The 26,848-nt window shown below is 37.7% G+C and overlaps 1 protein-coding gene across 1 annotated transcript; it reads left to right on the top strand.

Annotated features, from left to right (window-relative positions):
* The first annotated feature begins 8,805 nt into the window (after nucleotides 1–8,805).
* COLEC10 (collectin subfamily member 10) lies at nucleotides 8,806–15,056 on the top strand. Its single transcript, XM_060202072.1, has 4 exons — nucleotides 8,806–8,854; nucleotides 10,294–10,347; nucleotides 12,013–12,108; nucleotides 13,249–15,056. The coding sequence occupies exons 1-4, from the start codon at nucleotides 8,806–8,808 to the stop codon at nucleotides 13,638–13,640; spliced, it is 591 nt and encodes a 196-aa protein (XP_060058055.1). The 3' UTR covers nucleotides 13,641–15,056.
* The last annotated feature ends 11,792 nt before the right edge of the window (nucleotides 15,057–26,848 follow it).

Genomic DNA, 26,848 nt, shown 5'->3' with positions numbered 1-26,848 from the left:
AGCATTTCAAAAATAAAATCAGTAAGATTTTGTTAAATAATCAGACTCATAAAATATTTCAGAATAGATCAAATGAAAGAAACACAGGTTTTCTGACCAGTGAGACAGCTTATCTAGGGAGGCTCTGTGCTTTGTCATGCTTAAAGTGAAACTTCACTAGGTCGCCTATGGGAGTACTGTTACACTAGGGAAATCTTTGGTATTGTGATGTTTCTCCTATAACATCTCTATTTCTGTCTATCAAAAACAGAAACCATAAACAGACCCATAGTAGTGAAAGCCCAGTAGAATAGGGAAACTTCCAATGGAGGGGAGGTGATATGGAACTCTAGTGGTGGGAATTGTATGTTATTGTATCCTTCTTATACCACAATCTTGTCAATCATTATTAACTCACTAATAAAAAAGAAGTGAATATAGGCCTTCTATAACAAAAACATGTAATGATAATGAGGGACATTTTTTTAAAAATCTGTTTGCATAGATGGGGAAATTCAATCTCTTTTATGATGATTGGCATTGTTAAAATGGCTCCTGCTAGATCTCTTATCTGAAGCAAAATCTGAGAGTAGTGCTCTTGCATTTTAATAATTCAATTAAAAATTCATAAAAACAAACACAGAGACTTTGGATACCCAAAGACAATCTTAAAAGAAGAAGACCAAACTGGAGGACATAAATTACTTTAAAAAAAATTACATTTTTCCTTTTTTGGGGGATTAATGTTTTACAGTTGACAGTAAATACAATAGTTTGTACATACATAACATTTCTCAGTTTTCCACATAACAATACAACTCCCACTAGTCCTGTCATCCTTTTACAGGAATTCCATAAATTACTAAACTTGAATATTTATTGTAAATATACAATCATTTGAGCAAGTTTGGTCCATATACACAATGGAATATTATTCAGCTATTAAAAATGGTGATTTCACCTTTTTTCAGCTCATCTTGGATGGAACTTGAAAGAATAATGTTAAGTGAGATAAGTCAGAAACAAAAGGATGAATGTGGCATGATCTTACTCACAGGCAGGAGTTGAAAAACAAGATCAGAAGGGAAAACACTAAGCAGAACTTGGACTGGAGCTGGTGTATTGCACCAAAGTAAAAGATTCTGGGGTGGAGTGGGTGGGGGGTTCAGGTCCTGGAACATGATGGCAGAGGAGGGAGGACCCAGTGGGGGTTGAATTGTTATGTGGAAAACTGGGAAATATTATACATGTACAAATAATTATATTTACTGTCAACTGTAAAACATTAATCTCCCAATAAAAATAAGTAAATTGCTATAGCCAAAATATAAATAAATAAATCTGCAACTACTGATCAGCATGGGACTTGTGATCTCTGTTTTTGACCTGAGTCAGTTCACTGCCCCACTCTTAGGCAACCTAGTGCCCCCCCCCCCCACTCTGGAGGGGAGCCAAGTTGATACCAAACTCAGTGAGGACACCCAAAGGGCATCACACGCTACAGCCCAGAACCCCTCATCTCAAGCCATCCTCAGTCTTAGCCTCTCAGGTAGCTGGGGTTACATGCACAGGTCACTAGACCAACCTAAGTCTACAAAGATTGAGATAATGTTAACTTAATGCAGTGGCAAATAGATCAATGAAAAAATATTATGCAAAGTTCACATGACTGCATTGCTTCCATGGAAAATGAGTCACCAACCAACCAACCAACAGTGCTGTAGCAATTACATATACGAAAAGACATAGATACTCCATAATACTTAAAAAAAATCATAGCAGTACAGATTTTATTTATTATTTAAAATGTTAGAATTTTAGTGATGTTTTACAATGTGCTGTTTATTTTTCAAACTCAGGGGCTTATTTGAATTTCTCTTGAATCTTAAATATTCATTTTCATAACCCCTTTTTAAAAATTTTTTAATTACTTTTATTTATTTATTAGATATAGACAGGCAGAAATTGAGAGGGAAGGGGTGATAGAGAAGGGAGAGAGACAGAGATACCTGCAACAGTGCTTCACCACTCCTGAAGCTTCCTCCTGCAGGTGGGGACCTGGGGCTCAAACCCAGGTCCATGTGCATTATAACATGTATGCTCAACCAGGTGAGCCACCACCCAATTCCCATAACCTCTTTTATATTCATGATTGTATATTACTATACTGAAAAAGAGATCCTCAGGCTATGTAAACCTCAGGAAAAAGTACATCATGACTACATCAAACTCATTTTATAACTTATTAAAAGGTTGGGAAGGGCTAGCCAACAAATGGAATATGAAGAGGCTGAATCAGTGCAATGAACACATCCAGAATTCAAGAATTTGGGTTTCCAGAGAGTTATTGCACTTTCTTATATTTACCTATGTCAAATGTATCTTTCAGATGAGACTCCAACCAGAAATGCAAAGGTAATAAATTTTGAACCATTTCTTTAGAATATTTACTTTTATGAGAGATTTATTTATGTTTTTTAATCACCAGAGTTACACTGTTCCAAGCTCACTTTTTCAGATAGATAGATAGATAGATAGATAGATAGATAGATAGATAGATGAGTTATAAATAGATCAATTAATCAGTCAATCTACCATAGCAACGAAGCTTTCTCCAGTGTGGTGGGAGCCAGACTAGAATCTGAGTCTCACACATGGCAGAGAAGGAATATTATCTTATGAATTTCATTTGGGGGAGGGAAAGAGGGAGAGGGAGAGGGAGAGGGAGAGGGAGAGGGAGAGAGAGAGAGAATTTTGCATGAAGGTGATAAAAAGAGAAGCACCAAAGCACTACTCCACTATTTACATTTGGTGCCTCTCACATGCAAGTCTTGCACTCTAACAGTTGAGCTATTTCCCTAACCTCAAGTCAGGCTTCAATCCTTGTAATAGCTAAGATTAGCTAATTTAGAAGGATGGTAAATAACAGAGACAAGCAGGGATCAAGAGTTTTAGTGTTATGCTTCTGAAATTTAAAGTGAATGAGTTTCTACGAGTACTGAAAAAATAATTGTATGATTTAACTAGCTTTACCTTTTTCAAGTCAACCCCTAATTCACATCAGGTTTATGTGCAAACTAATATTAAATTATCTTTAGCCTACTGATTTTTACATATTAAACTTTCTCAATGTTTACTCTTATTAGTAGTAAAAATGAATGATAGTGTTTTCTTTTCTATTTTTAAATTTCTTTATTGGGGATTTAATGTTTTACATTAGACAGTAAATACAATAGTTTGTACATGCATAATATTTCCCAGTTTTCCATATAATACAACCCCCACTAGATCATCTGTCATCCTTTTTGGACCTGTATCTCCCCCTGCCACCCAAGTCTTTTACATTGGTGCAATATGCCAATTCTTTTCTTTTTTTATTATTGTCTTTTATTTTATTTATTGGATAGAGATAGCCAGAAATTGAAAGGGAAGAGGAGGTAGAGAGGGGGAGAGACAGAGAGACACTTGCAGCCCTGCTTCACCACTTGCAAAGCTTTCCCAGTGCAGATGGGGGCCAGGAGCTTGAACTCAGGTCCTTGGGCATTGTAACATGTGTGCTCAACCAGGTGCACAACCATCTAGCCCTGAGTATTTTGTTTTCTATGATGTGACCCTTCTCTCTTTACTAAATGCCATTGTCCTTTAGCATCAGTTTCTACAATTGGCTAATACGCTATCAAAATTTATAGACATTTTCTAGAATTTAAAAGCAAATGGGGGTTCAGCATTCTGGCTAACCTAGGTTAATTTGACTTTCAATGTGCACTTTAAAGGAGTGTTTGCTTATTTGCTTGTTTTGTTTTCCAGAGCACTGCTCAGCTCTGGTTTATGGTAGTGCAGGGGGATTGGCTATGTAAGACTTTGGAGCCTCAAGCATGAGAGTCTCTTCGCATAACCATTATTCTATCAATCCCTTACTTTGAAATATCTCCTCATTATTTATTCTCCTCATCAGCCTTCTAATTGCTTTTTATTGAATTAAATTAATTTCAGCTTCCTTAACTTAATGTTGTCACTAGCACTACTTAATACTGCATTACTTCATTTTAGGAATAAGAAAGAATAAACTAGTAAACTTAGTAATAAATGATTAAGTAATTCCATCGCATAGCAAATAAATATTTTACTTTTAATATTTTACTTTCACAGTCAAAGTATTATGGCTGTTCAAATGCAACCACAATCCCTTCAGTCTTAATATCTTTATTTTGGATATATCCCCCTTGTGGGGCAAAATAAATTTTATGTAAGACTTTAAACCAGAATTCAATTTTGGGAAAGAGATGTTGCACTCTCACATCTATCATCAACTGGTTACATGGGTACTGGTAATCTCTCCTTTATCAGAAACTAATACTGAAGGGACATTCTCTGGGAGTCATGCAAAGAATGAATCTCAATATAAAAATAGCATTATCAGATTGGTTCTTGATGATTTTATGATCTGGATATCCTGTATAAGTACTGTGTGCTAACTGATTGAGCCACTGGACCTCCAGATCTGGATATCCTTTTCAATTTAAAACTGAATATAAGAAGGCTTTAAAAAATGAACTGAGACCAGACAATGGTGCAGCTGCTTAAGTATACACATTACAATGCTCAAGGACTTGTGTTCAAACTCCTGTTCCCCACCTGCAAGGGGAAAACTTAGGAGTGTGGAAGCTGGGCTGCAGTTGTCTCTCTTTTTCCTGTTCTATTTCCCTCTTGATTTCTCCTTGTCTCTATCCAGTAATCTATAAAAAAGAATTGTTTAAAAAAGAAAAAAAATGGATTAACCTGCCCATGAACTTTCACTCTGCTACACTGCCTTCATATATTATTTGATTATTACTTTTATAAACATAGCATGGCTCAGTGCTGGCTTATCATAGTACAGGGGATTAAAACTGGGATTTTGAAATCTCAGTAGTAGCTGGTAGTCCTTTTATCTTTTCAGAAGCTAAAGTTCTTTGTCTATTAAAGAAACAGTTACTGCTTCCTGGAACCTCACCTCTCCAGAGCCCTTCCCCACTGGGGAAAGATAGAAACAGTCTAGGAGTATGGATCAACCTGCCAACATCCATGTCCAACAGAGAATCAGTTATAGAAGCCAGACCTCCCACCTTTGGTTCCCCAAAAAGAATTTTGGCTCATATACCCAGAAGGGGTAAACAGTAGATAAGTTTCCAATGGAGGGATAGGACACAGAACTCTGGTGGTGGGAACTGTATGGAATTATAACCCTGTTATCTTACAAACTTGTAAATAAATATTAAATTACTAATATAAAATAAAATAGTTGCCAACATTACTAAAATGTAAATAAAGTATGCTGTTTCTATGCAATTTTTGTTTGTTTGTGGTATGTCCCATAACTGTTTTTACTTTCACTGAATATCTGTGAGGTATTTTCTTTACTCTGTATTTGACATACTGGATCCCATCTTCTTGATCTTCTGTAGCTAATACTTTCCCTTAGAAACCCATAATTTTTCTCAAAATAAGTACGCCACCTTTTTATGTCCACTGTTGGACTTAGTACAGAACCAGGTTCATAGCAGAACTAGAACCTACTCTTAGCCCATGTTGAATTAAAAAGGATTCACATATAAGGAAGCTATAATATTTTATGTACATATTAAAATATATTCATACAATCTTTTAAGTGCATAGTGCTTTTGGTGATGGAAAAGATATTCTTTTTAACTTTTGATTACATTTCTTGAATGCTTAGCTTTTCTTCATTATAACATTGGTTGGCTGAGAAGTATCTTGGCTTACAAAGTCAGAAATTACTGCTTTCAAACCAACACTATTGAAGAATGGTTAGATACCTTGAATAAACTATTTGTCTATGGGATCTTAGATATTTTCAGGTGTAGAATGAAGTTGACTTGTTGGATTTGATGTAACTATAAATATTACTATAGTATCTGGAACAGAATCTAGCAAACAGTTATAACTGAACAAATACTTATTTCCCTTTTTCCCATTAATATATCCTCAAAGCTCATTCTTTTATTTTCCAATTTACATGTGAGAAAAGTGAGGAATTTGCAGAACACAACTTAGGTTTAAGCAGATAATTCTTCTTACTAGAGTGTTGGATCTTTCCCTCTCTCTCTCTCTTTCCCTTTCTCCCACACTTTCTTCCTCCTTCCCCTCTTTCTCTCACTATTTTTGTTTTTGAGGCAAATATCTTGTTTACAAAAGTATAAATATTCCAAAAATACAATTTCCTACCTCTTCTAAGTTTTTTGTTACACCTGACTCTCCCCCAACAAAGCACTCACCAAGAAAATTCATTGAACCACAGACGTTCTTGCAAACCACTTCTTCTGTCTCAGTACCTCATAATAACCTCTGTTCTGCACTAGGAATCAAATGATTTTATTCATTCTACTTGATATTTTTCTTTGTTTTCCCCTATGATGTGAGAATTAATATTCAGTATTTAGATGCTTTGTACCCAACTGTGCCTTTATTGTGCATTTTTCACAACCTTGTTCTTATCTGTATCTGCTGAAGAGTATATTTATTTATTTATTTATTTATTGCCTCCAGAATCATCACTGGGTCTTGGTGCCTGCACTAGGAATCCACTGCTCCTGGTGGCCATCCCTTTTCCATCGTTGTTGTTACTGTTACTGTTATTGTTATTGTTATTGTTGTTGTTGCTGTCAGATAGGACAGAGAAATTGACAGAGAAGGGGAAGATAGAGGGGGAGAGAGAAAGATAGACACTTGCAGACCTACTTCACTACTTGAAAAGTGACTCCCCTGCAGGTGGGGAGCCCGGAGATTGAACTGGCATCTTTGTGTGGATCACTGTGCTTCGCATAATGTGCGCTTAACCCGGTGCACTACCACCAGGCCCCAGAGTATTTTTATTTTTTATCATTTATTATTTAAACTAATTTATTATTGGATAGAGACAGAGAAATTGAGAGGGGGGAGATAGAGAGGGAAAAAGAGAGAGTTCTGCAGCTCTACTTCACCACTCTTGAACATTTCCTCCTGCAGGTGGGGACCAGGGGACTTAATCCAGGTCCTTGCACACTGTAGTGTGTGTGAGCTTAACCTGGTGTGCCACCACCTGGCCCCTTGAAGAGTATTTTTTAAATTTATTTATAAAATAAAAAATACCAACAAGACCATAGGATAAAATCGGTACAATTCCACACAATTCCCACCACCAGAGTTCTGTATCCCATCCTCTCCCTTGAAAGCTTTCCTATTCTTTATCTCTCTAGGAGCATGGGCCAAGGGTCATTATGGGATGCAAAAGGTGGAAGGTCTGGCTTCTTTAATTGCTTCTACACTGAACATGGGCATTTGCAGGTCAATCTATACTCTCAGCTTGTGTCTATCTTTCCCTACTGGGGCGGGGCTCTGGAGAGATGGGGCTCTAGGATACGTTGGCGAGGTTGTCTGCCCAGAGAAGTCAGGTTGGTGTCATGGTAGCATCTGCAACTTGATGTCTGAAAAAGCATTAAGATATATAGAGAAGAACAAATTGCTTAATAATCAGGAACCTAAAGGTAAGATTATAGCAGATGAGATTTGGGGTTTCCATTTTGGAAAAAGGTAGTAGGTCTATTTTAGGTATATTCCAAGGGGGTTATGACTTTACTAATTTTTGCCTGAGCCCAACAGTATTTTTTAACTAAGCTTCAAGGGTATCTCCTCAAGAGAGCCTTCTTACAGCACAATCACTATCTCATACAGGTCTCTCTCAGAAGCCATTGTCTTTGTTCAATAAATCTCATAAAATACTTTTTCACATTATATTACCATAGACTTATCCATTGCATCATTTTATGTATGATTAAGGTCTCAGGCTTCTGTTTGCATACTTAAATGACATCCTGTGCTTCAGAGATTACCACTCCCATCTGTTTGGAGAACTCATGAATGCCGGCATCACTGTAAAGTATGGTATCTACATGAATCAATTTAGAAAGGCTCAGATAATATCTGGGATCCTGGCAGACATGACCTTCTAAATGTCCATCAGACACTAAGTAGAGGGCTTTCACTGTAAGACAGTCCATAGAGAGTGACTATAAGAATAGCCAATGGCAGGGGTTGGGCGGTGGTACACTGGGTTAAGTACACATATTACAAAGCACAAGGATCCAGGTTCAAGCCATGCCCCTCTCCTCACCTGCAGGAGGGTCACTTCACAGGTAGTGAAGTAAGTCTAAGGTGTCTTTCTCTCTCCCTCTCCATCTCTCCCTCATCTCTCTGTCCTACCCAATAAAAGGACAAAAAAAAAAAAGGTAGCCACACCAGAAGTAGATTTTTAGTGCCAGCACTGAACCCCAGCAGTTGAGCAATAAGGACTACCCTATGAGTGTTAAGATTGGACCCCCCACACACACACACACATACATTTTTTCTCCCCCATATTTCTTGGTGAAAGATTGAAATAGGGAGAAAGTCTACATTGATTTCATTTTCTTTTTCTTCATTCCCTTGTGTCATACATTCAAATACCTGGTCATAAGAAGCTACTACCAATGGTAAACTTTTCACACTTTGAAAGTCTGGGTGACCTTTATTCTGTTTTCATCCCTCCTGAGTTCTTTCTTTTCCATTTCTCCAGATTTCCATTGAAGCATAAAATCTATTTTACTTACTTCAAGTTTTTCTTAGATTTTTGATTCTGAGAACCTCAGCTAAGTGCTTTCTCTTACAAATCAAAAAACATTTGCTTTCAATTATTTGTCTGATGTGCACTTCAAGAACATATTTTGAAGTTGAAAAAAATAACCTTATTTTTTCTATTTGCTTTTATAACATTGATTCACTGAAAATTACATTGTGAATGTCTCTAAGAAAATGGTTGCTAACAAAAACTATAAAGGAGAATTATCAGTTGATAATTTTCGTATGATATTCTAACATATTAAAGATATCTGCACGTCTCACATCCTTTCTAAAAATTGTAAATTCCTTCAGGTTAGAAGTTTGATATTGTCACTCTTTATGTTCTCAAATTATTAAGTCTCTCTGTTTTGCATAGACTAAGTGAGTAGTATTATTGAATTAATGTGAACGAACAAAATACAGTTTTTTGAAAATTCAAAATCAAAGTCACATGGAAGAACTTAAGGATATACACAGACTCTATAATGTATAATCAATTTATCCAAGTATACAAAATAGCTATGCAGACTCTATAATGTATAATCAATTGATCCAAGTATACATAATGCAGATGTTAAAATTAAAAATGCCCATATTTGTTTTAGCTTTCTTCACATGACTAAAAATAAAAAAACATGTTAATAGGATTGGTGACGAAAAATTTAAGTGTTGACTACATACCCTATTAGAATTTTAAATTCAAATAAGACAATGTGTGTTGTTTGATTAATTATATCTATACATCCAACTCAAAATAAAATTATATAAATCACAAGATATCTGAGATACTGTAATTAAAGTTTTAAAATTGTTTTCTCTTTCTCAGCCATGACATCATCTCCCCAGACAATAACTTGGATCCACCTGCATATCAAATTTCAGGCTCAGGCAAAAAAACAAACAAACAAAAAAACAACACTAGTATAGCTACAGGGCCTTTGAAATATAAGTAAAATATGCCTACAAGCTATCTACCAAATGGAGGACCCCCCAAAAACTTCATCTGCACTATTCCAGCCCTTTGTTTCATGATTGGTCAATAATTTGTTTGGCTTTGTATGTTAACTCTGTTTTCAGCCACCAGGTTACAGATGTTAGCAGGATGAGACAAGACTTCCTTGGACAGACAACCCCACCAATGTGTTCTGGAGCTCTGCTTCCCCAGAGCCCTTCCCCACTAGGGAAAGAGAGAGATAGGCTGGGAGCATGGATTGACCTGTCAATGCCCGTGTTCAGCAGTAAAACAATTACAGAAGCCAGACCTTCCACCTTTTGCATCCCACAATGACCTTGGGTCCATGCTCCCAGAGGGATAAAGAATAGGAAAGCTATCAGGGGAAGGGAGGGGATATGGAGATCTGGTGGTGGGAATAGTGTGAAGTTGTACCCCTCTTATCCTATGGTTTTGCCATGTTTCCTTTTTATAAATATAAATAAATAAATAAATAAATAAAGTTCTCAACAACAAAAAATTGTTTTCTCTACAAAGCAGAACTTGGACTGGATTTGGTGTATTGCCAAATGGTACATTTGGTTTTTGTGCCAAAGTAAATGGCTCTGGGGTTGGGGAGAAATGTCAAAAACTGTTTTCCCTAAGTTTAGATGTATAAGATATTATCTGACTGAAATAATGCACCATTTTAATGCACTCTTCATTGTATGACTATGGTTTTTATCCAGGTGACAAAGGGGAAAAGGGACTGCCTGGAGCACCTGGAGGAAAAGGCAAAGCAGGTATGATATGCTTATTATTATGCTTTTTTGCTTTAATTTCCTGCATCACTTTAAATGTTTTCATGTCAAAATAAATATATTTCATGAGGGAAAAATAATCTTTGCAACAAGGTCAACCATAGTTTTCCCAAGTTAGTGAGGCTGGAAGTAAGGAAATTTTTCTTCTTTTCCCAACTAGTAGTAACTTTTCAAGCCCCTGGGGTGAAGATGATGGTATAATCCACCCTACTCATGCATGCTGGGAGTAAAGAAACCCAGCACATCAGAAAGTAGCCCTTTGTTAAATCAAGAAAGAACTTCAGCAATATGACAATATCAGCATCCTTGAATACCACCAGCATCTCACTGAAATACTAGTCAGAAGTTTGCTAGGAGCAAGTTGGCCAGAATCAGAAAGAGCCACTTGGTTATAGAACATAACTTCAATGGCCAGGGAAATATCCCTGAGTAATTGAAAATAATTTTATTTCCAGTGCTCTCTGCAGGGAAAAATAGTAGATTAGTCATAGGCAGCTTCACTTGTTTCTACTCACAGAACTACTGAAGGTTAATTCTCAGAACTATTTAAAATACTTTATAGGTAACACTTGAAGCCCAGTACATATGGATTAGTAAAGCTGCTGATTTTTTTTCAACATTGATTTGTAGACCCGCTTTCTATTTTTCAACTACCAAAGAAGAATGCAAATGGAAGCATTTACAGGAAACTAAATAGAAAAAAATGAATCATTTTCATAGCAATGCTTTCATGTTGTAGTATTAGTAGGAGCTTGAAAAGCTGAGTAAAGAAGAATTAATGCCAGAAATTAATGTTACAGTTAATCTATAAATAGAACAATTAACTCAAAACTGTAAATGCAGTAGGTCAAGGAGGCTGGACAGTGGCATACTGAGCCTCTGGCTCCCCACCTGCAGGAGATTTCCACTTCACAAGTGGTGAAGCAGGTCTACAGGTGTCTCTTTATCTTCCCCTCCCCTCTCAGTTTCTCTCTGTCTTGTCTGAAAATATGGCCACAGGAACAGTGAATTTATAGTGCAGGTACTGAGACCCATCAATGACCCTGGAGACCAAAAAAAGAAAGGAAGGGAGGAAGGAAGGAAGGAAGGAGCAAAGAAAGAAAGAAAGAGAGAAAGAAGATAAATGTAAATTGGATCTAATCACAGTTAAACATAGTCCTCAAATTCATGCTATACTCCAAATGGATAACCAGAATTAACATTTGATTTTATCCTAGAGATATCTCATGTCTTGCAAGAGTTATATGTGACAATAAACAATGTAGTAAGAAAAGAGTACAATGACTAGAATTAAGTTTTAAGTTGGGTATAGAGGTTTTATTCTGAGACTGGAGAAATATGATGTGTTGTCAACAGAAGTGTGAATTATCTAATGGTTTGTTAGATTTGCTCTTCTTTTGATAACTCTGATTAGGAGCTGTTTTAACTTTAGCTTTTAATTAAAAATATTTTCCAACATATTTTTCCTAATTCCTAAAGATAACATAAATTGCAAACCTTGTTTTACATAAAAATTCAGAGTGTAGCCATTCAGAAAAAGACATAGTTATACTGAAAAGCTAGTAAATGTTGAGAAGAAAGCCATTGCTCTTTTCAAGTGAACTGCATGCGTTTCGACATGAATTTACACTTTTTGTCATTTGAAAGGTACTGTATGTGACTGTGGTAGATACCGGAAGGTAGTTGGACAATTGGATATTAGTGTTGCTCGCCTCAAGTCGTCTATGAAGTTTGTTAAGAATGGTGAGTATTGGACTGAAATGGTAATGATGTGATAGAGTGTAGGACCTGCAGTCATATAGTCCTAAGTTTGAGTCCCACACCACATGTGCCAGATTGATATTTTGACTCTCTCTCTCTCGCTCGCTCTAATTAAAAAGCAAAGAAATCCTTTTCAGGAAAGATGGATGAGTTCTTTTACTTTGCTTCTTTTCTCTGTAGATTTAGTTTAGTCCTACACTGAAACTTAAATACTCCTCATGGGAAATACCTTCAGAATGGGCAAATGTCTACTATAAAAGTTAAAACAATTTTTAAAACCTATCTATTCAGAATCTGATACAATTTGGATCCATGGTATAGATTCATATATATCTGCATTGCCTCTGATAAAAAAATGTTATTTTCCAAGGGAATAAAAAAATGGGAAAATTTTGAAAGCCATACCTTAAAAATCAAAAGGGAGAACAAGAATCAATCTGAGCTAAAAGCTTGAAAGCAGAGTAATAAAAAAAAAAAAAAGTTAACAAGAGTGTGGTGATTGCACTCAAGATATTCACAGTCTGGTAGGAAAGACAAGCAATGTCTTGGTGTATCTATTAGACTAGAATGTGTTGATACCTATGAAGAAGGAAATGGTTGGGATATCAGAACCATAAGATGAAGATATAGAACTTTGATGTCTGTGCATGGGTATTGGAAAGGCTCTTATGGAAGAAAACATTTCCTGGGAGATCCCAGAGATGAGTAGACATTTTCCAGGTAGAAGGGCTATACATCTTCCTAGGCACGAAAGGCATAGACGGGCATGGAAGAAAAAAGGGCAGGGTCAAGAGACAGAAGGATGACAGACAGCACAAGAAAGGATGGGGAAAAAATAGCTCAGATGACTAGAGTAACAAGTGTGTCAAAACAGCTTTCTGTATTTTAGTAGTGTAAGGAAGTAAGGAGAGAGAATAGATAGGACAAGTGGTAGGAATTTCTTCTCACTTTATAACAAAAAAAAAAAGTAGAAGAATTATCAGACCAGTGTCTACCTCAAAATACAACCTCACAGTATAATGGTTTGATGCTAAATGAATGATTTTAGCCTACAACATTATGTAATTGTTTTATTCTTTTTAAGATAAATGATCAGACTTTTTTTTTTTCCTCCCTGCAAAGTCATAGCTGGAATTAGGGAAACTGATGAGAAATTCTACTACATTGTTCAGGAGGAGAAGAACTACAGGGAATCCCTGACTCACTGCCGGATCCGAGGTGGAATGCTAGCCATGCCAAAGGATGAAGTTGTCAACACACTTATCGCTGACTATGTTGCCAAGAGTGGTTTCTTCCGGGTGTTCATTGGGGTGAATGATCTTGAGAGGGAGGGGCAATATGTATTCACAGATAACACCCCACTGCAGAACTACAGCAACTGGAAAGAAGGGGAGCCCAGTGACCCCTACAGTCATGAAGACTGTGTGGAAATGCTCAGCTCGGGCAGATGGAATGACACAGAGTGCCATCTGACCATGTACTTTGTCTGTGAGTTTGTCAAGAAGAAAAAGTAACTTCCTTTATGCTAGGCATTTGTTATTTCTCTGTGACTACCACTGCCTATTTTGAATCCATCTTTTTCCTCCCAGTTATACTGAATTTGTTCTGACTCAAGACAAGATAGAAGTGCTAAACTGTAGATTGGACTCTCCCATTGCTAAGCTCCTCTGTGGAAATTTTGAAAATTTCATACTTGATATGTTATAGGCCCCATAACTCACCAGGCTACTTGCATCCTAAAAGTTTGAATTACATAGATGCATGGGTGTGATCATCTATGTCTCAGATTAAATGCTGTCTCTATATTTGCTCTGTCACCTCTCTGTTAGAGGTCTCAACCACTGTGTCTCTCCCAGTGAATACTGGACAGTTGTGTAGTGATAGGTAGACTAACCTGTCCTTGCTTTCTTGCCCTCCAGGGGGAAAATTGTAAAACCTTCTATTAAAAATATCAATATATAATCTGTCCTTGAATTCAATATCGTCAGTTCTTTGATTTGTCACCCATCTTGATTATTAGTTATACTTGAAAACCATCTGTCCATGACTTCAATCATGACTAACGTAGAAATTCTTCAACCAGTGGCCAGGCAGGGTGCACTTGGTGAAGTGCACACATAACAGTGCACAAGAATCCAGGTTCAGACCCCTGGTCCCCACCTGTAGGGGGGGAAGTTTCAGGAGTAGTGAAGCAGGGCTGCATGTATCTCTTTGTCTCTTTCCCTTTCTACCTCCTTCTCCTATCTCAATTTCTCTCTATATCCAATAGTAAATAAAAAATACATAATAAAAAATAAATTATTCAACCTAAAACCTCTACGTACAGAACTTGTAGCCTGTTCATGACAATATAGAATGACACAGACACCTAGGATGAAGTCAGGCACAGAGTTTGAAATGTGCATAGGACTCTCGTTTACAGAGCTGGTAAAATTCTACTTCGAACCCAAGCTCAAATCTCAGAGGACTTATCATTTGCAATTTAAAAGTGAACAGTGCAAAACTCTAAATTATCCCCTTATAAGCTGCTATTCTAGTTATAGTGTGTGACATATGATTAGACTGTTTAAAATGCTGACAAAATCGTTAATGAAATAAGAGAAACGGATCAACAACATATGTTCACCTTAAACCATCTGTCCATGATTTCACCCATGACTAACTTTTCTGTGGGTTTGAAAAAGGTCACAAATGCAGGTTCTACAGGGGCCCTGGAAATGACATAAATAAATGAGATGAAACAGGTGGGGCACATCATAGAACTTTGAAGAAGCTTGTCCTTCTAAAAACAAACAAACAAAAAACAAAATCAGCTGCTATTTTTAACCATGGGGACCCAAAGTCGTATCTTTTTAGATATGGTGTCTTTCATGATATTTCTAGAAGAGTCAGGAGCATCTTCACATGTTTTAGGTGTTGGCAGCTGGTCAATTTTTAACACCTGGATCTTGTCATACAAAGCAATATCCAAGCCAAAGCTGTGACCATTCCAATTCCTATCTCCAGGGAAAATTTCTGAACTTTTCTGGTTTTATCACATACTATCCGAATGCAGTGTCATTTTCTCATTAAAATATCTTTCAATTTAGCTCAGTAATAATAATTCATTCAGTATTTCCTATTCATTAGGTTGGTATTCCACTTACTTATCCAGGCTTTTGAGAAGATGACATAATATTTTGAAGGTAAGAGCATTTATTGAAAATCACAAAGTAGGTTATCTGATCACAGGCAGTATCTTAGAGTAGAATGTGAATATGAGGGAAAAGAATTGAGAAACATTTGTGGCGTGGCAAAAGGAATGTAATAAAAAGAAAGGAGACATTACCTATGGGCAGGTCTTATTTTGTTTTATTTTTTTTTATTTTATTTAAGAAAGGATTAATTAACAAAACCATAGGGTAGGAGGGGTACAACTCCACACAATTCCCACCACCCAATCTCCATATCCCACACCCTCCCTTGATAGCTTTCCCATTCTCCATCCCTCTGGGAGCATGGACGCAGGGTCATTGTGGGTTGCAGAAGGTAGAAGGTCTGGCTTCTGTAATTGCTTCCCCACTGAACATGGGGGTTGACTGGTTGGTCCATACTCCCAGTCTGCATCTCTCTTTCCCTAGTAGGGTGTGTCTCTGGGGAAGCTGAGCTCCAGGACACATTGGTGGGGTCTTCAATCCAGGGAAGCCTGGCCAGCATCCTGATGGCATCTGGAACCTGGTGACTGAAAAGAGAGTTAACATACGAAGCCAAACAAATTGTTGAGCAATCATGGACCCAAAGCTTGGAATAGTGGAGAGGAAGTGTTAGGGAGGTACTCACTGCAAGCTCTAGTGTACTTCTGCTTTCAGGTATATGCTCTCTCTCACAGAAACTGGTGTATATATAGGTTTTGGGACTTTGTTAGAAAGTGAACCACCTGAGACGAAATTAGAGTATACTATGAAAGGAAAGGTCTCACCCGAGTAATAAGCTGAAGGGTTGTCATTCCACATGTGAAGTCTCTGGACACAGTCTGAAGTGAAGCATGTTGAGGTGGCAGTCGTTGCATTGGTTAGGTTGTGATCGGCGGATGCAATATTATTTTATATGGATTGGGAGAGGCATACGGGAAAGTGGGCCCTATCCAAGCTGGTGGGAATGTAAATTGGTCCAGCCTCTGTGGAGAGCAGTCTGGAAAACTCTCAGAAGGCTAGACATGGACCTTCCATATGATCCAGTAATTCCTCTCCTGGGGATCTACCCCAAGGACTCCATAACACCCAACAAAAAGAGGTGTGTACTCCTATGTTCATAGTAGCACAATTCATAATAGCTAAAACCTGGAAGCAACCCAGGTGCCCAACAAAAGATGAGTGGCTGAGAAAGCTGTGGTATATATACACAATGGAATACTATGCAGCTATCAAGAACAATGAACCCACCTTCGCTGACCCATCTTGGACAGAGCTAGAAGGAATTATGTTAAGTGAGCTAAGTCAGAAAGATAAAGATGAGTATGGGATGATCCCACTCATCAACAGAAGTTAACTAAGAAGATCTGAAAGGGAAACTAAAAGCAAGACCTGACCAAATTGTAAGTAGGGCACCAAAGTAAAAACCCTGTGGTGAGGGGTAGACATGCAGCTTCCTGGGCCAGTGGGGGGTGGGAGTGGGTGGGAGGGATGGGTCACAGTCTTTTGGTGGTGGGAATGGTGTTTATGTACACTCCTAGCAAAATGTAAACATAAATCACTAGTTAATTAATATGAGAGGCGGAAAGTCAATTGTATGTCTCAATGTTTTTCAAAACACAAACTGAATCTTTTTAATATATAGGCTGTGTATTTGATATGCTGACTCTCTCAAAAGCCTAGACCAAGTAGATCAGAAGCATCCAATAGCACAGCTATATACAAGATACTGGGTACTGTACAGCAAACCATAACAAAAGGACTTTTCAAAGTTAACCCAATTACCAAATAATGTGATGATAACATTAACTATCGATTGTCTTTTTGAACCCTAAGACAGCAGGAACCTCACATCTCCACTATAGAGCCCCTACTTCCCCCAGACCACTTTGTTTTAAACAAGTCCCCTGTGTATGAATAATTGTTGTGTGTACTCTATATGAAATTTTATTTCTCTTATTATTATAACAATAATAGAGTCTCTCTCAATGAATTAAGTGATTTTTGTTATCAGTGATTCCAAGAGAAGATGACAATTTCAAATAGTAAGATTTATCCTGAAACATTGGCTGGCATTTTGAAAGTATCTCACACTTCATTAGATGTACTATAGAACTTAGATTCTGTTTCACAAAATTAGTGCCTTCACATACCATTTCTCATTTGATCCCACTGAACTCTGATGTAGGGAAGGAAGATATTTTTAATGCCATTTTTCCAATGAGAATACCAAGGAAACTTAGTAATTTACCAAAATCAGTGCACTTGAGAGAAGATCTGTACCCCAGCTATGTCCTGTAATCCCACCTCCCTAGAGCTCTTCCTCTCTAGGGAAAGAGTATGGATCTACCTGACAATGTCCATTTCCAGTGGAGAAGCAATTATAGCCAGACCTCCCACCTTCTGCACCCCACAAAGATCTTTGGTCCATACTCCCAGAAGGATAAAGAATATGGAAACTTCCAAAGGAGGGAATGGAATATGGAACTCTGGTGGTGGGAATTGTATGGAATTATACCCTTCTTATCCCACAATCTTATTGATCATTATTCAATCACTAATAAAAAAAAAAAAGTAAAGTGAAAAAAACAGCCAATTCACAATCCTCTCTAGTTTCTGCTTTTGGGGGGGAGGTTATTTTGTTTAATTTTTGCTGCTTTTTTATTAATAGATGTTCATTCACAAATCCCTCGTTATAGCAGGGAATCAAATAACCTGTCTTGATCATATTCCAAAGTTGAAGTTCAAGGTTAACTAGCAAATGTTCTAGGGTTTCAGAAATCAACACTGCAACTATGATATCTACCAATTTCTTTTTTAAAAAAAGAATTAATTCTTATTAGATAATTGATAGTTGGCAGTTAATATAGTTATTGGTATAAGTGTAAAAATTCTCAAGTTTCGTGCAAAACACTTTAGCTCCCACACATGGGTCCTCCTTCACTACTGTGCACCAGGACCAGGAAGTCCCACCCCACCCCACTCCTAACCTATAGTCCTCTACTTTGGTGAAGTACACCAAGTTCTGCTTAGTTTTCCTCCTTCTGATCTTATTTCTCAGCTTCTGTCTATGAGTGGAATCATCCATATTCATCCTTCCCTTTCCAGCTTTTCTTACTTATCATGATTCCTTCAAGCTCCATCCAAGATGAGTTGAAGAAGGTGAATTCATCATTCTTAATAGCGAGTAGTATTCCGTTGTATATATAGACTACAACTTACTCAACCTGTTGTTGGACACCTGGGTTGATTCCAGATTTTAGTTTACTATGAACATAGGTATGCCTAGATCTTTTTAGATGTGTATGTTTGTTACATTATCATATATTTCCAGGAAAGGAATTACTGGGTCATAGGGTAGACCCATTTGTAGCTTTCTGAGAGTTCTCCAGACTATTCTCCACAGAAGTTGGGACGATTTAAAGGAGGCTTTCACTGCCCATCCATAACTTATACAAGAGATAATTCTTTGCCACAAAACGAAAAGTGGGGTGCTGGTACTCTAGCCTGCAGAGCAATGAGGAATATTGGATGACACTGAAAGATCCTGTGTCTTTTAACTGAAAGAAACAAAAGAAATTGTACCTGCCAGTGTTTGGAGTTCTCTCCCCAAAGGCTTTACTGATGATTTGTTACAATCCTCTAATTAACCTGTCTAGTGTTCAAGTGCAATCTAGAATTATTAATACTGACCATATAGGACAAATTAAAATTTATCATTCGCCCCATGGCACCTGAGCTGCATAGTTAATACCTATACCCTATTTATAAGACTAGCAATGATCCTCCAAGGATGATGGTGCAGATAGACTAGAAGTGTGATCTACTTCAAATTTGTTTATTAATTCCCATTTTTGTTTTCACCTAGGTGCTAAGTTCTAGTTAAATGATTTGATATTTATGTTATAAGCATGAGCCATTGTTCTTTAATGCCTAGACTTAGTGTTTACATAAAGAAATGTCACTGACTTTGGTATGTCATTTGTAGTCTGACACCTTGCTATTATAGCCTTATAATGTCTAGGAGTTTTGCTAGATTCTCTAGATTTTTCTATGTGTACTATCATATCATCTGCAAATAGTGAGAGCTTGACTTCTTTTCTAATTCTACCTGATTGCTATGGAAATAACCTCTAATACTATGCTGAATAATAATAGTGATTATTGCCTTGTACCAGATCTGTCAGTTTCTCACCGTTGACTATGATGTTAGCTGTAGGTCTGCTGTATATGAACTCTGTTCTTTTAAGGAATTTTCCATCTATTCCTATTTTTGTAGTGTTTTAATCATGAAGGGATATTGGATTTTGTCAAAAGCTTTCTCTCCTTCCCTGGATATCCTGCTTTTATTTAGAGAAACAGAATCTTGAAAGATTTTTTGAGGTGAGTAAGCCTGGGTGTTGTCTTCATGTAGCCATCTTGACTCTGCCTCCTGATTTATTTCCAATGTGTGACAGCTCTACATGCCTAGTGTCACAAAGGTAATTTAATAGAGCCACACTACAACATTGCAAATAACTAAAGACATAGTGTAAGCAAATCAGTTATGTGAGGTTTGCCAAGAATGAGTAATCCATTGCCCTGTAAATTTCATTAACAAATTCCCTCATTTAGTTAATATGTACCATAAATTTCCTTCTAAAAGCTGACTTTATACTCAGTTTTTCAGGGACATATCTGAGCTTCTCCAAGAACAAGATGAAGATTCCTAGGAATGGAAATAAAAAAAAATTGTTCACAACACAATGAGTACCACCTCAGCATGCTTCATGTCAGACTGTGTCCAGAGATGTCAGGCATGGAATGTCAACCCTTCAGCCTCATTACTCAGATGAGACCTTTCCTTTCAGAGGATTCCCTAAGTCCATTTAAGGAGGTTCACTTCCTAACAAAGTCCAGTAACCTAGATATAGACCAGGTGCCGTGAGATAGAGCATATGTTCACATGTATCCATAAATTAGGGCAAAATATACACCTGAAAACAAAAATACACAATGGTCTGTAGTGGGTCAGTATCAAGTTAATAATGAAATAGTATCTACTTAGACTTAGATATCCTCCTCACCTACTTCCTAGTACAGTTCTCTCACTCACTCCAAAACTAACCTTATCAAAGCAAGGAGAGCAAAAGCTGAATAAGGACAAGAGACTGGCATACCTTAACGATGACTCTTTAGTCACTATCAGGCCACCCCATCAGCTGGAGCCCTATTTGGGGAGTCCTGAGATTCCCAAACAGATATGATAGGCCTAGACCTCGAATAAATCCCTCTCTCCTTTGTTACCAGTCATTTCTATCAGGTACAACACAATATACCCCTTTGTGCCCACCCCCAGGACCTTGCCCTCAACTTGAATCAACAGTGGTAGAGAATGTTCCATCCTCCAAAAGGAGGATGGACAACATACTCTGTACTACAGCTGAGGAAAATGGGTCCTGATATTAGGGCAGCTTGGAATGTTCCTACTCATGACCACAGAATGTGAGCTCAGATCTAGAAGGATGCAGAGGTCACATAGGCTCCTAAGCTGAATATGGGTCCCAGATCACATCAAATCGATGGAGTTTATAGTCAACAATATTTATAGCCCTTGCCCATATTAGGGAACTACTCTTTTCTCTGATTCAGCTTTCTGGTCCTTTTTCCAGCCATGACATCATCTTACCAGACAATAACTAGGATCTACCTGCATATCAGATTTCAGGCTCAGGGTAAAAAAGAAAAAAAAAAAAAAACTAGTATAGCCACAGTCCCTTTGGAATATAACTAAAATATGTCTTCAAGCTATCTACAAAATGGAGGACACCCCCCCCAACTCTTCATCTGCACTATTGCAGCCTTTAGGTCTATGATTGGTCACCAATTTGTTTGGCTTTGTATATTTTATTTATTTATTTATTCTCTTTTGTTACCCTTGTTGTTTCATTGTTGTAGTTATTATGGATGTCGCTGTTGTTGGATAGGACAGAGAGAAATGCAGAGAGAAGGGGAAGACATAGAAGATAGACACCTGCTGACCTGCTTCACTGCCTGTGAAGAAACTCCAATGCAGGTGGGGAGCTGGGGGCTTGAACTAGGATCCTTGTGCTGGTCCTTGTGCTTTGCACCACCTACACTTAACCCGCTGCACTACCACCAGCTCCCAGCTGTGTATATTAACTCTCTTTTCAACCATCAGGTTCCAGATGCTAGCATGATGCCGACGCCGACCAGACTTCCCTGGACAGACAAACCCACCGATGTGTCCTGGAGCTCTGATTCCCCAGAGCCCTTCCCCACTAGGGAAAGAGAGAGACAGGCCGGCCAGGAGCCTGGGTCAACCTGTCAACGCCTATGTTCAGCGGGGAAGCAATTACAGAAGTGGACCTTCCACCTTCTGCATCCCACAATGACCTTGGGTCCATACTCCCAGAGGGTTAAAGAATAGAAAAGCTATCTGAGGAGGGGATGGGATACAGAGTTCTGGTGGTGGGAATTGTGTGGAGTTGTACCCCTCTTATCCTATGGTTTTGTCAGTGTCTCCTTTTTATCAATAAAAATTTTTTAAAAGAGAGAAAAAGAAAAAAATTGTTCACATCCTTACAATATGCCCTTTTCACATTTAATACTAGGCAAGAAAAAATAGCTGATGGCCAAAGTCGTTGATCAAACATTGTTGAAAGCTCTATACTTGTTACTGAGACAGATAAATTAAACAACAATTACATTTTGGAGTGCTCACCAATAAAAAAAAAATAGTTGATACTACAAAACATGTGTTTTTTCCTGTGTTAGCCAGATATGAGCTGCTTTGACTTATTCCTGAGCAAGCTAAATCTTATCTTTCTGAATTTTCTATTTTGAGATAAGGAGATATCTGTGAACTAACAAACGTTTGCTAAATAGTAGCACCTCTTTCATCATCAAAAATGTAAAACTGATTTTCATACTACTTCTGATCAGATAAATGACATTAGGTTTCCATGCAGGACACAGGTTTGATGATACTACTTTGATACTAAAGATTAAGACCTGAATTAATGGATGGTTTAATTTATAAGTGAACTATAAATAATCAAAGCAAATGAACTAAAAACAAACAAAAAGCTAGCTGTTAGACTCCAAAAGCTATGTTAGTTACCTGAGAGAAAGGGATGGAGGGATAGGTAGTACAGTGATTTGACAATGGAAGGATTCTTGCACATAATAAGTCTACCAATTGTGCCACTGTCAGGGCCAGAGACTGAAGACTCTGACATAAGGGGAGTGTTACATTATCCTTATTTCTGCTATACAACTCATGATAGTGAAGATATTTAACTTAAAATAAAATATCATAGATAGATTAAGAAATAAACCTTTGTAAATTATTAATTGCTGATTATGATATCCACCAAACTATTCATGTAAACAAGTTTCCTTTTTATTTTTCACTAAGATTCAGTCAAAACAACTGTAAATCTCATTAACCCTTCAATGAGGCAAAAATATTTGGCAAGTTCCAGGCAATTAAATCTTCTCTTTATTAAAAGATTTATGTAAGAAACAACTTAGGATATTATGTAAGACAGTAATTTTGCAACTCAGTAAATCATGTCATATAAGTTTAAAGTCCAGGATCAACTATTTGTTTATTTATTTATGGAATTTATAAAATGGAAACAATGATAGGACTATAGGATAAGAGGGGTACAATTCCCACTACCAGAGCTCTGTGTTTTTTTGTTTTTTTTTTTTTAACTAGAGCACTGATCAGCTGTGTCTTATAATGGTGCTGGAGATTGAACCTGGGACTTCAAAGCCCCAAGCATGAGAGTCTCTTTGCATTACCACTATGCTATCTACCCCCACCTTCAGACTCAAGTACTTAAACTTCTTCATGTTAGCAACCTTGAAATGATTTAATCTGAGTTTGTATCATAAATAAGTTATGTATTATAAATAATATGTCATATATAGATAACTTCCTTTGCAATTCTTTTCTGTGTTACTCTTCACAATTCACTTAACTTCTGAATTTCTTTCCATGAGGACATGGGGAGTCAGAAAAAAAATATGGAAAAGCATTACTGTTTCACAACCATCTTCACCAGTCCTGCATAGTTTTAAGCTAAGGAATATTTCATCCACTCCTCAAAAACAACAGACTATTTCAAGAATTCTGAAGAGTACTCTTTTCATCCCTCCTACAGAAAACTGGAAAAAATACAGGCTTTTATAAAGGAAACAATTTTAATAGTGATGGAGATTTCCTGGGGAATCTTTGTGAAAACATTAAAGTCAAGCATAATGAAGCCTCTGAAAGAAAAGAAAAAATCTTGAACAGCAATTGTGCTAATCAAATAGAAGGGAAAGTGACATAATTGGGTGCTCCTGTATGATGTGATCTTAGACTGAAGTGTGGTCAGACGAGGGCAAACCCAAAGTCTTCTTCAAGAGAAATGTGTATGTTACTGAGGGGAAACATATCTTTGTCTTGGTGGGTTCAACTTAACGAGGATATTACATCCTTTTTTGGGATTCTGAAAGCCCTTAGGCTCCTTCCTATACAGCATTCTAAACAGGCCTAAGTGCTTCTCTCTCTTTTCTTAGTACTATGGAATATAGGACAAATTATGCTCTTTATTTTTTTATTGTTGTAGTTAGTATAATTGTTGTTGATGATGTTGTTGTTCTTGGATAGGACAGAGAGAAATCAAGAGAGGAGGGTAAGACAGAGAAGGGGAGAGAAAGATAGACACCTGCATACCTGCTTCACTGCTTATGAAGCAACTCCCCTGCAGGTGGGGAGCTGGCGGCTCGAACCAGGATCCTTGCGCTTCACACCATGTGCACTTAACCAGCTGAGCTACCACTCAACTCCTGCTCTTTATTTAATTTAAAGAATGAAATATCACTTATTCTGTAATGGCAACTTTTGGAATCTGGACTATATTTTTGGAGCAATATAACCTTTGGAATTATACTGTTGCAGAAGTCTTATCTCCAAGTTCTATCTACTGCAATTGCAATCATATAAAATAACCCCAGAAATTCATATTTTACATATTTTGCCTGTGTATATGTGTTTCCCTTTCAAAATATTTTATTACTGAAAAGAGACAGAGAGAAATTTAGAGGGACAAGGGAGACAGAGAGGGAGAGAGACAAAAAGACACCTGCAGCCCTATTTCACCATTTGTGAAGCTTTTCTCCTGCAGTTGGGTACTAAGGGCTTGAACCCAGGTCCCTGTGCACTATACTGTGTGCACTTAACCAGGTGAGCCACTGCCTAGCCCCATGTGTGTCCCTTTTTTGTCACTGCTGGAGCTTCACTACTCCAGCCCAACTTTTGTTTTTTCAAATAGGAGAAGAGTGACAGAGACAGACAGAGAGGGAGAAATAACCCTGAAACAAAGCTTTCTGACATGGCCAGACTCAAATATGGGTTGGGTATATGGCAAAGCATGAGCCTTCTTAGCTGAATTACCTTGCAGTTTCATCACATATTTTGAAACCCAAATTTTTGGTGTATTAACAAGCACCGTGAATGTGAATCCACACATCTTCCTGTATCCACTCGCTTTATTTGTTCCCGCCTTCCAGGTACATATCTCCAAATAATCACATGTATTAAAACCTGGCATAGCTGATTCATCTCTCTGGCTGTTAGTGTTCTCTTCTTCCTCTCAACCTTTCACTCATCCAATGAAATGCAGCTCACACTCCTCAGCTTCCGAAAGTCTTCAGAAATTTCTTTCATAACTGTCTCTGAGAACAGACTACCTGGTTTCTATGCTGCATGCAGTGGGCAACTAGGATGAACAAAATATTTCTAGTAGTATTTCAGAATAAAACCTCAGGCTTAGGGGGACAAGTAGTGGTAAGGTCAGTGAAGTGCTTGTAGTTGCAAGCACAAGGACACACACAAGGAACTGGGTTTGAGCATCAGGTCGCTTCACAAGTGGTCAATCAGGTCTACAGGTATCTATCTTTCTCCCTCTCTACCTCCCCCTCAACTCTCAGTTTCTCTCTGTCCTATACAATAAAAATAGAAAAAATGGCCGTCAGGGCCAGTGGATTTGTAGTGCTGGCACAAAGCCCCAGCAATCATCTTGGAGGAAAAACAATAAATGACCTCAGGCATAACTGTAAAAACTGAATGTGAGGCTGGGCAGGGGTAGATAGCATAATGTTTATGAAAAGAAAGTCTCATACCTGAGGATCCATAGTCACAGGTTCAATCCCCTCTTGTCCTCTTCCTCCTATCACTACTCCCCCCACTGGAAGCATGTATCGAGATTGTTTTTGGGGTGCAGAAGATAAGAATCCTGGTATCTGTAATTGCCTCTCAGCTGGGCTCAGGCATTGGCAGGTTGATCCATACCCCCAGTCTGTTTCTATAAGATTTTATTTTCTAGGTCAGCAAGAGCGCTTACCTGAACAGTGAACCTACTTTGTCTTGAGACAGACCCAGGTTTGAGACTTGCCTCCACCATATGGAAAGAAGCTTCAATGCTGGGATGTCATTTTCCTTTCTACCTTTGTCTTTCTGAAAAAGTTCATAGCAATGAAGGGACAGCAACAGAAACAAACAAAAATTAGTCTCTACTACAATCTGCTCAGTCAAGAAGAGGTCATTTACATGTCTTGGCTATTTAAGAAGTACATCTCCCCATTCCCTCTATGCCACCAATTCTATGCCACCAGCTCTGTAGAAGAGCAACATTGGTCCAGAACCTTTTAGAGATACAAAAAAAAAAAAAAAAAACCCACCAAAATTCAAATCAGACTATCCAAAGTGGGGGAAGAAACTGGGCCACAGCCAGACTGAAATTCTTCAAGATCAGAACCTGAAATGGTTCTGTTTACTCTGGCTTTCTCTTTTTGCTATTTCTTTTTCTTTTTCTTTCTTTCTTTCTCTTCTCTTCTTTTCTTTTTTTAATTTGGCTCCTTTATACAAATTCATAAAATGATAGAAGAGATAATCATCTGCAGCTAGAAAGACAGTCACCTAGATTTTACATCCTTCTACTTTTCCAACTCCAAGGAATATGTGTGGAAGCGTAGAGGCTTCCAGTCCTCATGAGCTATGTGGGCACTGGGATTTGAGTTTTGCTCTTAGGTAAAATGTGACTAAAAGCTTATAGAATATACAGTGTGCCTGCTGGACATGGGAACTACATCATACCATTGTTCTTAGGTAGTTGAGTCTTAGACTTGTGCCTACTAGTGTGTCATCATATTAACTGTAGGACCGGTAATATGGAGAAGTGAATAAGACTTTTAATAACTAAAGAGAGTGCTTTCTTTCTCTCTCTATCATCATCTATCTCTTAATCCAACCATATTACTATTTTAATTTTTTATTTATAAAAAGGAAACATTGAATAAACCATAGGCTAAGAGGGGTACAACTCCACACAGTTCCTACCACCAGAACTCTGTATCCCATCCCCTCCCCTGATAGCTTTCCTATTCTTTAACCCTCTGGGAGTATGGACCAAAGGTCATTGTGGAATGCAGAAGGCTGAAAGTTTCCCACCATATTTCTAAATAGAACCAGATATATTTTCCATGGTATAACAGGT

This window comes from Erinaceus europaeus, chromosome 1 (genome assembly GCF_950295315.1).
Source record: "Erinaceus europaeus chromosome 1, mEriEur2.1, whole genome shotgun sequence".
Taxonomy (NCBI): domain Eukaryota; kingdom Metazoa; phylum Chordata; class Mammalia; order Eulipotyphla; family Erinaceidae; genus Erinaceus; species Erinaceus europaeus.
The sequence above is the reverse complement of the archived record's forward strand: the minus strand, read 5'-3'. Positions and strand labels throughout refer to the sequence as shown.

Coding starts and splice junctions, on each gene's coding strand:
- COLEC10 (XM_060202072.1), top strand. CDS start 8,806: ATGGTTGCTAACAAAAACTATAAAGGAGAATTATCAGTTGATAATTTT. Junction 10,348..12,012: donor TGGAGGAAAAGGCAAAGCAG/GTATGATATGCT, acceptor GTCATTTGAAAG/GTACTGTATGTGACTGTGGT. Junction 12,109..13,248: donor TATGAAGTTTGTTAAGAATG/GTGAGTATTGGA, acceptor CTCCCTGCAAAG/TCATAGCTGGAATTAGGGAA.